We start from the raw sequence: 14612 nt of genomic DNA on the forward strand, positions 1-14612 counted from the left end.
ATGTGCCTCCCTCACACCAACATCATGGACAACAAGTTACAGGGGGTGGGGCAAGGGGGAGGGGCTTCACTTCGACCACGAGCAGGAGGCGTCCCACTGGAGCCCTTCGTACACCAGGTGGGTGGCGATGAAAAGAGACAACGATGGAGCGCCATGTTGGTGATGTAATGGATGATTACGTGTTCATGCTGATTGTTTTTTACTCATATTTGTGTGTGTGTGTGTGTGTGTGTGTGTGTGTGTGCAGGTGGGGGGTCACTCCAGTATGATGCGCTACGACGACCACACGGTGTGCAAGCCTCTGATCAGCAGAGAGCAGCGCTTCTACGAGTCTCTGCCTCCAGAGATGAAAGAGTTCACTCCAGAGTATAAAGGTCAGTCTCGACTCCTTGATGTTTATTGTTAGTGAAGCCATGGCTGAACTCCATATATGAACCCGTTATGTCTGACCTACGTCCACCGCCATGTTGTCAGATGGGCCCAGGTATTCTGACTCCTTACCAGACTTATTGATCCTGGAATTGTGTGTTTTGAGGCTTGTTGTTTTTTTCAGTTGGTTTGACAACTGACGATGGGGAACTCTGTCTGTCGTGGGTTTAATGTTTCGTGTTTTTTGTAATAATTAATATACTAAACTTGTAGCCACTCCACATTGTGAACACGGGTTCTCAGCTGCAGGTTCTTTGACTGTCAAATACTGTTCTCGACTGTTGCTGTGCCAATGTGAGCGCAGCCACAACACAAGATTACAGATGAGTTTACTTTGAATAAATCCATCTAATCTGACTTCAGAGCCTCACTCCATTAGGGACGTTTAAACGGAAGTCAACTACTCTTAAACTTAAGAAAACAGTCCAAATTTAGCACAATTTAATGTAGAAGTTTAAATATTTATTATAACAGCTATTTGAAATTGCTAATCACATTTTTAAATAACCAAATCTTATTTTAAATACGGCTGAAACCAATAATCCACTGGGATCTGCTCTGATGGCCTGTCATGGTTTTATCGCTTATATTAGTATCTTAGCAAGTTTCATTGCCCGTCACATGCTCTTCCCTGACAATGATTAAAAAAAGAAAGGTTGATTTAATCATTTCCCAAATTCACAACATGGTTTTATCTTCGATCCATATCTGTTGTATTTAACCTTTTAAAAAACAAAAGGTTCACCCCGGTCAAAAACGGTTTGCTCTCCTTCACGCACCTGTATTAACAAGACAGCCCCAAAAATTACATTTATATAACCACAGTAAGGCAGCTTCATAATTTTTCTCTTCTTTTTTGTGTGACAACGTCATGAAAAATGACGACAAACTTTCAAAGCTATATTCGAGAACCTCAATCGAAGCTTTGAATGTAAAAATACAAAAAGCCATTTGATACGGCCTTCTAGCTAATGGCTAATGGCTACTGCGAGGAATTGGTGGCAGGCGGAGAGAACAAGACGGGGTGGAATTTAAAATGTGTACATTCATAATTATACGTTTTATCGACGACTACTTCTGGTCGACTAATTGCCCACATCCCCCACACACACACACACAAACGCACACACACGTTGGCGCACACAAATCATGTCATATCTACCGCGTGTCTCGTCTCGCTTACTGCTGGAACGAATCGTTTTGACTGGAGCGTTGTATGACGTGTGAAAAACAGCCATCGAGGACGACGGAGGTACGGATGTTTACGAGCGGTGAAGTGGTTTAGCTGCTCTGCTCTCCATCACCGGGCACATGCTGGAGCTGTTTCCACTTGCTTTTGCTGTAGTAACGGACCCAAACACACTCTGACAACACACACACACACACACCTCATCCTCTCCAATGCGTATGTGACCTTTACAAAAAATCATTTCAGCAAACTATGTAAGAGAGAAGAGGAGGACAAATCAGACTAGGTTGGGAGATGAAGAGAGATTTCGATGGTGCATGGAGCAGGTGGGACGACATTGATGGCTCTGTTCCATTCAGGTGTGCTTTTGAGTCACGGCAAAGAGCCAACACACAAAAACACGTCAGACATTATTATAATGTGTTAGTTGCTTGAGAGCCGCTCATCGCTCGTTGACTCCAGGGAAGTGAAGAAGAGTTCGGCTGTAACGTTCGTCTATCTGCCAGCAAAAAGGAACTGAAGTCAATGAGCTGCAGCCGGTTAAGACTCTCAGAGCTGAAGCGCTGCACACATCCCCGTCCTCTTGTTTATTCTAAGAACGTGTTGCGTGTCCGAATTGCACTGAATTCGTCCTTGGATCCCGAGCAATACTGTGTGAAGTAAATCAGATAGAGATGTGTGAAGGACACGCACATGCAAAGCTTTCTTGATTTATAGTTAGGAGATGCTGCTGCAGCGCCACCTATTGACCAAACGGCACCAGCTGTGTCAGTCACTCGGACATCAGATGTACACATGTCCACAAGATGTGGTTACAATGGCACAAAGCGTTTAGGAGTCCCAACCCGGTCCACAGATGGTCTGCACCAAAGTTGGTGACGATTGCTCTAATTTATCGGAATGAAAATGAATCTAGAAACAAACAGATGGACCCGGGACAAAGAGGATTTTTGTTTCTGAGACTTGCAGTTCAGAAGTTACAGAACAAAAAGTGAAGTTTGTTGTTATGGTGTCAACATCTGGCCAATTGCAGATCGTTTTTTTTAAGATATGCGAAGGACAGACGGACACATTCCTCATAATATAGTTCCAAGATGTCTGCCACGAGGAAGATTTAGCCGGGAAGGCACTACAAGACATGAGCTGTGTCCCAGAGCAACACCACAAGAAAACAAAAACGACAGAAGAATCACTCAAAACACGTCATTTTTGCATGTTCTGTTGGACAAACAATGCATTGCACCATCGAAATCAATGCGTTACTCATAAAAAAAAATGATGAGAAAGCTCTGAAAAGACAAAGTATCAAACCCCCTGCACACACACACACACACACACACACACACACACACACACACACACACACACACACACACACACACACAGATGAGACCTCTTAAAAGAGCTTCAGAACTTTTGTGTTTGATTAAATGTGTTTCCATGCACCAGTTTTGTGCAATTTGTGTGTAAAAAGAAATAAGGTGGAAAAACCAAACAACGACATCCCGTTGTCTGTGTTCCCAGTTCCCACCAGTTCACCTTGCTGGTGTTGTGGGTCCCAGTGCCATGACAACAGTGGTCCAAAAGGAGGCTATATTTAGCCCTGGATCTCTGCCCACTACCATTGTCCTGCTGATTAAACGGCAGACAGACAGCTGCCCAGGGGCGACTTTCTCAATCTGTCAAGGTTGTTTTATCCAGAAAGTGTTTGACATTGTCAGATCAAATTTCCAGCTTCCTGTGGACGGAGCGCACACTTCAGTCTGGACGGGATCTTCGGGGGTGGATCTTCCGCCATTCAGCAAACTGACAGTAAAATTAGATTTGGACCAACAGGGAGGCTGTCCATGTCTCGCTTAGCGGGGACTAGACGCTCTCCTCTGTCTGGAAAGCTAAAGATAATAACCTCATGCTTGAATAACACAATTTATACCTGGGTATTTATTCTGTAAACAGTTTCTCAATTGAATTTTCAGAACAATTACCAAATCTTGATGCACAGACAGGATGATAAATGACAGTAAAACCCAACACTGAGTGTGTTAGGCCCCTTTCCCACTGGACAACAAAACAAAACACCAACTAACATCTGTTTTCTGTCTCCGGCGTGAAAGGTTACAAACAGAATTCACTACCAGCACACATTTATTTTTTGTATTTGTCGGCTACAGCTCCGATCGGCAGCGATGGAGACGCGACAACCAGCTGGATGCGCTAATTTTGAAGTGAATGAACAGTATAATAAATGAAATAAACAGGGATTTGGACAATTCTTATCATTTTATTAACGTACAACTCGTCCAGCAGTAAATTTACCTCGCCGATTGTCGTAAAACACGTCGTTTGAACTCAACCTAAACAAAATAAAACTCTTCAAAAGCGTCTTTGTTTGTCTTTCCACTGTTCCAACAATCACCAACTCTTGTTTGGTCAAAAATAAACCCGTTCTAGACGCCATTGACAGAAACAATACTTTTTGTCAATAAACACAAGTCATTCAAACTCGAATGTTTGTGTTTCATCTGTTTTTAAACGACTCTGTTTGAGTTTAAACTTGTCTACTGTTTAAAAACCAGCAAGTGCAGATTTAGTTAGAAAAGAGTATTAGTAAGATGTTCTTCAATCATTAGCCTCAACAACAGCTTAAATATCTTTCTTTATAAGAACTATAACAAGAGAAAAAATACATGAGAAATACAATTAAAACCGCAATAAAACATTGATATTAGATCTCTCCTCTCGCTCAAACAAATCTCAAAACAAAAGCGCTCCGGGTTGCTGAAATGAATTGCGACACCACTTAATGTGACATGTTTTTACTTTCTCTGAACCAAACAAGGTGCAACACATCTAAATAACGCGCCTACAGTTGTTCCAAATGTTTTACGGTTGTTCCTTCTGGGCTTAATATAGATCTGCAGATGATACAAATTGTCTTCTTCAATCATGCAGAAGAATTTTCCACCCGATGTGTGCAGGACGAGTGTGTGTGTGTGTGTGTGTGTGCAGGTTTAAAACCGTCATGTGTGTGAATTTTACCAGTAAGGCCAATCAACCTTTTAAAATGACCACGTTGTCCATACTTATTAGCATAAATGCTAAAAACCCCCTCAGTGGTTTTAGACCCGTCTGATCTGCTCCATTTCTAAACTTGCAGTGCGGCGGATATTTTACCGTGGAACCGCTGAGAGGTGTAAAAATAATTAGAGGTGATCCACTCGGGTATTGTTAGACATGTTGACACACAGGCCCGACAGCACCCGATTAGCCCGGATATCATTAAGACCCGGCACCACCTCGACTACTAAGAACTGAGGATGAGTTTTGCTTCTTCCTCTGCTGGAGAGCCGTTGTCGCTTTTTCTAAACAATGTGAGACGTTTGCAGTGATTCAGAAGATGGGTTGTATTTATAAGTCTGTTTTTCTTCTTCCCGTCAGGTGTGGTGCTGGTTTGTTTCGAAGGCGACTCGGACGGCTACATCAACCTGGTGGCCTACCCCTACGTGGACAGCAACATGGACGGGGGGACGCCGGAGCACGAGGAGCGCGACCTCCCCGAGAGGGAGCAGCCGAGGAGGAAGCACTCGCGGCGCAGCCTCCATCGCTCCTCCTCCTCGTCCGAGCACAAGGAGGAGCGGCCCGACAGGAGGGAGGCGCACGACGCCGACACTTCTGATAAGTAAGAAAGAGGAGATTCAGAAAAGTAAACGACTGTTTTCATAGTAGTCATTTCTAATTAAAACCGTTGACACATTTTGAGTGATTGTTCTTTGCTAACGGTCCTCTCTGCTCCGTCCCTGCAGCCTCGCAGAGCTGAAGAGTCCGAGGCTCGACCCCAAGATCCACTCGGACGTTCCCTTCCAGATGTTGGACTGGAACAGCGGTTTGAGTTCGGAGAAGATCAGCCACAACCCCTGGAGCCTGCGCTGCCACAAGCAGCAGCTCAGCCGCATGAGGTCTGAATCCAAGGACCGCAAACTCTTCAGTATCCTTCCTCAACCAATCAAATCCACTGTTTTTTCATTTGACAAATGAAAATCAGAGCTTTTTTTCCCCCACAGCTTCCAAGCTTTAAAAAAAAAGCTCTGAAAAAAAACTAGGAAGGGAAGTCAAGAATAGACATGACCAATATTATCCATGTGACTATATCTTCAAGCACTGATGTTTAACACGGTGGTTTTAGTCTGCGACTGTTTGCCGGTTCAATAACAGACGCTGAATGTAAATGTCAGAGAGGGTGGGAGCTCTCTGAGGTTGTCAGGTCAAAGGTCGTGTTTTGATCTTCAGCTTCAAAGAGAGCAGCTGCCTGGAAAACACAGCGGCGTACTCTCTGTCCTCAACGAGCTCCATCTGTGTGCAGTCAAGACTCAACATGGCTGCTGTCAGAGGAGGTTCTCTCTGCAGATACGTTTGTGCATCCTCTATTCCTTTCCTCGCCTCCTCTCCTTGTGTATTTGCATCGTCAATTATATATGACGTGCGGCACAGCTGCATCATCTGTCCATGATCACGCTTCATGTATACGTCTGCGTACTGAAAGACTTCTGCAAAGGAAGGTTTCCTCGCTTGCAGCTTCTCCGGCAGGCGTCCTCGCTCCCTGAGATTCGTTTTCTTTGAATCGAGGCCTCGTTCAAGATCGATTTGACGGGTCACGAGGCCCGGGGGAGCTTCCTCGATTCCCTTTTCCCGGAAATTGATCTCAGTGCTCCATTTTGAAGGACATCCCAATTCCTGAAATGAGTCTTTTCAACACCAAACAAGTCTTTTCAAAGGAATCGAGCAGACATTTTGAGTTATCACAGAAGGAAACGCACAGGTGTTACTAATAAAGGCCTGTGACTGAAATTGGCAGCGTCCAGTGAACAACTGGAGGCGGAGAGTTTAGAGCTCTATGGGAAATCTTTCAGTGAGTGAAATCATATTTTTGTCCCTTTTTTAGTGTGTAAATTGCAGATATACGTCGATAGTATTACCCACACATAGGTTGTCCAGATTTACATTAATAGACAAAAACATAAATTATCAAATTGTAGGTGAAGCTTTTATGTTTTTATTTGAACCAAAAAAAAAACTTTTTTGATTTCCGTATTTCTGATTTGCCCCTTTTTTTTTAATTTGCTGTCAATGATAGTGTTCCTTACATTCTCTCTTTATACATTCAGTTTAATATACATTTCCAAAACAACATCAAATGTGTTTTACTATTAAGATAGTTAGATAAAATGCTAAACTTGCTGCTGATGTTAATGTTAAACATTTTATTTTATTTTTTGTCACTTGTCATTTAGATATATTAACATTAAACATAAATACAAAAATGAGGTTTGTCAGACAATAACAAAGTTTAAAAAAAAAAAAAGCAGAAGAACAAAACCAAAAACATTTTATTTAAAGATAAATGTTGCAGCTCTGCAACTTGGCATTCGCTCATTTGCAATATTCAGGATGTGTTTTTTTTTGCCCAAAAAAGTACAGAATAGATCATTGGCTGTGATTCAAGCTCACGCTGTGTGTCCCTCCACCTCGTTAAAAAACGAACCTCCAGAGACGATTCGCTTGACAAACCGAGATTTGCTCCTTAACTGAGTTTGAACCAGAGTTTCTGCTGCTGGAGAACGTGGTTCACCACTTCTCGTACCCGTGCATCCTGGACCTGAAGATGGGAACCAGGCAGCACGGAGACGACGCCTCCGAGGAGAAGGCGGCCAGGCAGATGAAGAAATGTGAACAGAGCACTTCAGCGTCGCTGGGAGTCAGAGTGTGTGGCATGCAGGTACGGCCGCGTCGTCTTATACATCATAATAATCATAATAACAAAAGGCATTCATCTTCAGAACATTTGTACATTTGATTTGGGGTGCAGTGGGCAGCAGAGTAACAGAATAATATCAAGAGCCATAGAAATGTATTCTTTACTCCTTTTTATATGTAGATTTAACTTTTCTAATTATTTTCTTAGTTTTATCTCTTGTGAGGAGGAGAATCAGATGATGTATTGATGCCTCTTATGGTATACTGCTTATAATACTTCTGCTACTGCTAATACAACCGATTGTACTGGAAGTGTCACTCCCAATACTTAATGCACTACTAAGACCACTAGTACTGCTTCCAATGCAAGTACTACTTAAACTGTCACGCTCCTACTACTAATAATCATGTTAATAATACGTAATAACACCAAGCAATACGTTGTCAATAGTGGTGGAAGAAGTACTCTGATCTTTTACTTACAGGATGTAAGAAATACTACAAGTTCTGCCTGCAAAATGTTGTAAAATGCTATTTTAAATTGCTTCCTATACTACTGGGTGGCTTTAACCTATAATATAACATTCATACAGCATTCATCAGCGGTTTCTGTCTCTGCAGGTGTACCAGCTGAACACCGATCACTACCTCTGCAGGAACAAGTACTACGGCCGCGGCCTGTCGAGCGAAGGCTTCCGCCAAGCCCTGCAGCAGTACATGCACAACGGAAAGGGTCTGAGGCAGGACCTCTTCGAGCCCATCCTGAATAAGCTTCGCAGCCTGAAGGCGGTGCTGGAGAGGCAGGCGTCCTACCGCTTCTACTCGTCCTCACTGCTCATCATCTACGAGGGAAAGGTGAGCCGATAATCCGAAAACACATCGGCTCTGTGATCGTGTGCTCGTCAGTTAGATTCGGGTTCGTTTATTCTTCCGTGAACACCAGTCGGGTCTGACGGCTGTCATGTGTTTGGAGTTCATAGCTCAGAACTGTAAAAAAAAAAATAAAGGCAGAGATGAAGTCCAGCTTGTTTTCATTCTACAAAAGTCTCTGCAGCCACGCCTGGATTACCGACCAGTTTTATGGGTATGGTGCAGTTAAAATTACACTCGACAACAATTTGAAGAAAAAAAGGTTGATGTCGCAGTTCCGTAACAAGCCCGTCCAATCATCGGCCCGACTGTATTGATTGGTTAATTGTTTGTGTTCTTTTTTTTTTTACAATGCTGAATTGTTCATATTGATCCCGACTGTGACTCTTGTGTGTAGGAACCCGGGGCCCCTTCAGGCCTCGGCTCTGGGCAGCATGCAGCCCTGCACCAGAAGACCCCCGCGTCCCCCGCAGAGCCCCACCGCGGCCCCGGCCCCCACGCACCCCCGGCCCCGGACGCTCTCTGTGAAAAGGACTCGAGCCAGAACCCAGACCCGGGGCCATCGCCCTCTCAGGGACCCGGACTGGGACCAGGACCTGGAAAGGGACCTGGAAAGGGACCCGGACTGCCGGCTAAGCCCTCGTCCTTCCCCCTCACTGCCCCTCAGGCCCCGTCCACCAAGTCGGACTGCCCCTCCCCTCACCCGCCCCTCCCCTTACCTCGCCCACATCCAGACTCCTCCTCCTCCTCCTCGGCTCCCAGCCTAATCTCCTCTCCCCCTCTTCCTCCTCCCCGCAACCGCACCCGCCCGCAGCCCCAACCCCAGCCCCAGCCCCAACACCCCCCCCTGGTGGACGTGCGTATGATCGACTTCGCCCACTCCACCTTCAAGGGTTTCCGCGGCGACACGGCCGTGCACGACGGGATGGACCGGGGCTACGTGTTCGGACTGGAGAGCCTGGTTAAGATCCTGGAGAGCCTGCAGGACGACAACTTGCCGTAGCTCCGAACTCACACACACACACACAAACTCACACACACACACAAACTCACACACACACACAAACTCACACACACACGGTTTGGCTGTAAATATGGAAGAAGGTTATTCGGGCATTCTACAGTCAAGTGGTTACTATAGCAACATCCAGACAGTGGGACAGTGGAGCCGAAATGACTGAAACTTCCGAGCTGATATGGAGAACTTCTGCAAAACACACACACACACATTTGTACTTCTATATTTGTGAGGACCGCATCAACATCGTGTATTACCCGGCCCCCGAACCTTAACCCTGAAGTCCCTCGCAAATATATTTAGCTTTTTATTTCTTTATCTGGGTGTTTGAGCGTACGAGCGCCTCGGCTTGTTTGGAGGCCGTTCCTGGTCCAATAAAAGGAAACTGAGAACCAGAGTAAATGTAATTCAAAGAATTGTAACGACGCCATTTTTGTTTTGTAAAAGCAGACGCGAACTAAAAGTCAAAATGTGCAATTTTAGTCTTAAAATGAAATCTTTAAACTCAGGATTTAAGGTGAAGTGAAGCTCAAACATCCAGACGAAATAAGAATCAGCAAAACACACGAGAGGAAGCTTCTTTCGCCAAAACCCCAAAGGAGGCTTTGAAGGATGTGAGGACCAGCAACACGTCATCACTTCCCAGGTCCCTAAACTTCAAATGATCCTCAACAAGATAAACAAACAAGAACACACACACACACACATCCTGGGAGCAGTTGTCTGTGGAAGTACCGATCAGCTGACTCCCGGGGGCGTCCCACTGAAGTTGTCCAACACTCGCTCAGCCTCCTTCCCTTCCTCCCTCACTCCTTGACACCCCCTCCTCTCCTTTTCCCCCGCTCCTCTTTCTCTACAGATAACCAAACCTGTACAGGTGACCGTGACTCTTTTAGCGTTTCCTCTGCAACGCACTCAGAAACACATCCAAGCGTCCGTTAAAGCAATAGATGGACGATGATAGACGGCTTCGCCCGCGGCTAGAACGACACGGTGCAACGTAGAAGTAGCTTCAAGGAGAGAATATTGAGGATTTCCCAAAACGCTGTGTCTCCGTTTTGGGGGCTTAATTGAAAAATGTTAGTAGTCGGTGTCCTTTAAGATCGTCCTCTGGGTTACTGTGTAAAGCATAAGTGTCACTTCCCCCAAATCTGGTCTGCTGATATTTTTCTTATATTTAACAAATCCCATTTAAAAAAAACTCAAGCCAATACTATGAACAAGTATTATCTGTGTATCCAGAGCCTGATATAACTCCGTCCTCTGTGCCATAGAGCTCCATTGTTGTCTAAAACTATTAAAAACACATCAACGTGTTGCCCTGGGTGACATATTCCTTAATTATTAACACACACACACTGTAGTTTATCTTTGACTCACACACACCCCGTCCTGCTGCCACTAACACTCCCTGGAGCGCCACACAGCTGAAACAAATCCCAAACAAATGCACTATTTCCTGTTTGATTAAAACAAAACTACAGTGACCAGCTGATTTAAGAAAGTACTGAGAATTTTAAATGTGAGATTGGAAGTTATTGTTATGTATCAAATTATTTTGGGGTCATTTTCTTTGATGGCCGACTGCAGAAGGGTGGCGGGGATTTTCGGACTCTATTCGGGGACGCTGGAGCTTTCAATCTTCCTCAGAAGATGGAGTCACTGTGTGGAATTGTTCGAATTTCCTTTTCTTTCTTTTTTTTTTTTTAAAGCTTTGAAGACTTTACATTCGTCTTGACTTTTGAAGTTTAAAAGCTCCAGAACGGCTTCTCTTCACCGCTTCCTGTTGCTGTTTTTTTTTTTTCAATGTCAAGAGTGAACATTTTATCTCTTCAACATGTGCGAGAAGTCCTTTAAGTGCTTGTAAAAATATACATGATGGATTGTGTGATACAGGAGCTCCAGAAACAGCTACTTACTGGTCCTTGTTTCGTGAGCTGTGTGTGTGTGTGTGTGTGTGTGTGTGTGTGTGTGTGTGTGTGTGTGTGTGTGTGTGTGTGTGTGAGTGTGAGTGATCTATTTTTAAATGATTTCCTACTGTAGACGTAGTAGGAACAAAATTGGTTTGAGGCTGAGAGCCAGAGACGGGAAGTCAGAACGTGTTGTTGTTTTGGTCTTTTCATGGGATTTGTTGACAATAATAAGAAAAAAATAGATTAATACCAGCCTTAGTCTTTAGCTTATGGCTGTGTGGTATTGTTGAATAACAAGAATATTTAATAAGAGGAATATTTTTCTTACATATTATATACATATATATATGTGATAAAATCACAATACGGCAAACTGCGCAAAATCATACAAAAAAATAAGCAAATTAATGAACTGTGTTCCTGGGGAAAAAACATTTACGTTTGACAGTTTTTTTTCTCATAAATTTGGACGTCATTTTTTGTTTTTTGAACGACGATGTTTGATTATTGTCCCGCCTCAAAGGCGCCACAACACGGACAAAGAGAACACAGTTCACTTGAAGACGCCGCCGCTCGTCTCGTCCGATTGGTTCCCGACGAGCCGAGCGTCGGCCAATCACGCTCGTCCGTTTATGCTTCCTTTCACCTGGTTCCAGAGGCCGGCTGTGACGCAGCGCCGCCCCCTGCTGGACGGCAACGGGAAATCAACCGCGGGGAGCTGGAATACGAGAGAGCAAATATGAATATTTTATTTTTTTGGTTTATCGAGGTGATAATTTATTTTTTTATCGTAGCTTTACCCCTGTGTGTGTGGGTAAATGTGTTGTCTCATACATGCCCCTCCCTCCCACTCACCCAAATGTATAAAATGTAAAAAAAAATCTGAGACACTGTGTGCGATGTCAGGCGAATTACACAGTATTATTTGAGCTAACTCAAGTCTGTTTCATTTGCTGCTGATCGGGGATCAATAGACAAAGCCAGACTTCAGTGAGCTCAGTGAGCCCAACACTTCTGCCTGCTGTGGGGTTGTTGCTCGTGTGGGAAGCTCTATTGAACGTGTGCGTGTGTGTGTGTGTGTGTTAGAGCAGGTAGGCGCTATCTTTCGTCTCTGGTTTGTTTCACTTCACATTTCTAAGGAGTCGGTAAAGAACTGCATGCACCATTAACGTCCTCCTGTCTTTGGGTCGGCTTCCACCACAGCGTCACAACATTCTTGTTACAGTCATCGCAGAGTCTGAAGCGGCGGCGGTCCTCTCGCATCATGATACCTCATCATGGATATTAGCCTCAATGATTGATCAGAGTTATTTTAGCAGCATTTTCTGCATCTGACATCACCCCTGACTGTTTGTTCGGACAGTGAAAGTAAGTGAGATTAAATCTTTCCAGAAGCTTTTGGGCTCTTTGTTGTCATTTTTACCCAGACAGACGCGTCCAGCTCCGCCCCGACAGGTGAATCCTGCTGCAGAAGATGAAGAGGAGGAAGAAGAGGAAGAAGAAGCCTGCAGGTCTCATGACGAGACACTGCCAGTTCTCCTATATAAAACATAACATAGCAGCAGGCGCTTCAGAGACACACTTCAAATAATCAGTGTTTTGGATTTGTAGGATTTATTGGCAGAAATGGAATATATTATATTTTCATTAGTGTATAATCCATAAACTGTATATAAGTGTAATACAAGGTTATAAGTATATTATAAGGTGTAATCAATCAATGTATCATCAGGGTAAAAGCTCACTGTGTGCAATTATAGTGAAGCTGATCAAAGAATGCTGACGATCATCATCAGTCGCATGCATGCAAGAAAACTTGTAGACAAAGTGTAAATATTTGCTAAACTTCTGAGGTCTTTTAAAAACAACATTTGGATTTTTTTAGGACTCATTTCAGGACAAAGATGTCGTAGCCGCTCCAGTAGAAGTCATCCTATTTCACACGGAGGGATTCAACGCAGCAGCAGGACGGGTGAACCCGGTCCTCTGTGACCTCTGACCTCTGCTGTGAGGAGTCCACATCTGTTGTTGTGTAAAGACTCACAGCAGAGAGTCCCGATCAGACACAAGATATTCACCCTCAGTAATTTAATTGTGTATTCAAACTTTAAAGGTTTTTATTTCTTAAAAAAAAAAGGTCTATAGAAAACTCCCTGCAGCGGTCAGAAATCAAATCCACGACTTAATTCAGCGTGTGTCGTTTGTTTTGTTTGTAAATGGTTTCAATGTATTGTGATGACAGGAAATCATCATAAACCAGCTTGAGAGAAACCAGAGAGATGCTCAGCTGCTTCAGTATTTACTTTACATTTTAATTCAAATACATATTGAAGTATGGTTCATTGTATATTATAAGAATAAAGGAAATTGCTGTTTTTTTTATTAGCATCTGGATATTTCTTGTATACAAAGTGGTGTTTTTGTCCTGATGGAGGCGCTAGAGGAACATCCTCTGAGAACCGAGAATATGCACAGCTGCTAGTCGAGATCTGATGATAGAAAAATATGAACTCAGATTACAATCTCTGGGATGTGCAGATTTGTAGAATCAGCAATGAAGACAACAAGCAGCGGGGTAATTAATACATTTCCTTTCTGTAGAATCACATTGTGGTGAATAAACATAATGACACGTCATGCATATTTGTGTTAACAATTCAATTAAATCTGACTAAATTATATATGAAACAAATGTGAGATCATTTTTATTGTTGTTGGCATCCAACTTTTATTGTTGTTTTCTATCCTTTTATGGAAATAAGACTTTTAACTCATGGTTCACAGTGGATTTTATCCTCCCAAATCTCTATTTTACTTTCACATGCTTCAATGTTTTAATCAGAATTAACACAATCACTGAGATCACACACTGTCTTTCAGGAAGGGAAACACATCGGCTTAGACAATAAAATGTAATTAAAACTTTAAAAGTGTGATTTTTTTAGATGTTCCTATGTGACCATCGTCTCTTGCTCTAGTCCCGCTGCATCCCGCCGCTCTGCCGGCCGTACAGGTCGTACTCCCGGTACCGGACGTAGTCCTTCAGCCGCCCCGGCAGCGGCAGGAAGCTCATGAAGACGGGCGAGCGCAGACGGAGGCGACCGAGACAACGACGGATGCGCAGACGACAGAGATGCTGCAGGCAGGAAGCGTTCTCTGGAGAGGAGGAGGAGGAGGAGGAGGAGGAGGAAGAGGACACGTTAACAGAGACCACCTAGTGTGTTGTTTGCACGCGTTAATAAATAATAAAGTTTGATTTAATTTGACCTTGCAGCCGGCAGATGTCGGGCCACTGCTGCTGCTCCATCACAGCCGCCTTCAGCTTGGAGCACAGGGTCACGTGATCCAGGTAGTCCAGCATGACGCGCACCACCTGACCCGACAGCTCCTTCAGCCAGTAGACGGTGATCACCTCGCAGAACTGCACTGACAGAAGTTCAAC

The 14612-nt window shown here is 43.9% G+C and overlaps 2 protein-coding genes across 3 annotated transcripts in view; one reads left to right on the forward strand and one right to left on the reverse strand.

The window, feature by feature from the left end:
* On the forward strand, positions 1-10574 carry ip6k1 (inositol hexakisphosphate kinase 1; the record flags this gene model as incomplete). 2 transcript variants are annotated; one of them, XM_079217874.1, is made up of 7 exons in its annotated part: positions 1-117; positions 248-374; positions 5057-5297; positions 5422-5603; positions 7216-7391; positions 7991-8224; positions 8637-10574. In XM_079217874.1, the coding sequence occupies 7 exons, from the start codon at positions 1-3 to the stop codon at positions 9240-9242; spliced, it is 1683 nt and encodes a 560-aa protein (XP_079074000.1). In that variant the 3' UTR covers positions 9243-10574. The 2 variants fall into 2 exon arrangements, with proteins under 2 accessions (XP_079074000.1, XP_079074001.1); XM_079217875.1 differs by having other exon boundaries at positions 8907-10574.
* A 3113-nt stretch (positions 10575-13687) lies between these two features.
* The window catches only part of asb14a (ankyrin repeat and SOCS box containing 14a), a gene marked incomplete at its 5' end in the record, with an annotated part of 6454 nt that continues 5529 nt past the window's right edge, over positions 13688-14612 (reverse strand). The window contains 2 exons of the mRNA XM_079218241.1: positions 13688-14326; positions 14438-14591. Coding sequence (XP_079074367.1) covers positions 14145-14326; positions 14438-14591 — 336 coding nt within the window. The 3' untranslated portion in view covers positions 13688-14144. The remainder of the gene's footprint in view (positions 14327-14437; positions 14592-14612) is intronic.

This window comes from Taurulus bubalis, assembly GCF_910589615.1.
Source record: "Taurulus bubalis genome assembly, chromosome: 5".
Classification (NCBI taxonomy): domain Eukaryota; kingdom Metazoa; phylum Chordata; class Actinopteri; order Perciformes; family Cottidae; genus Taurulus; species Taurulus bubalis.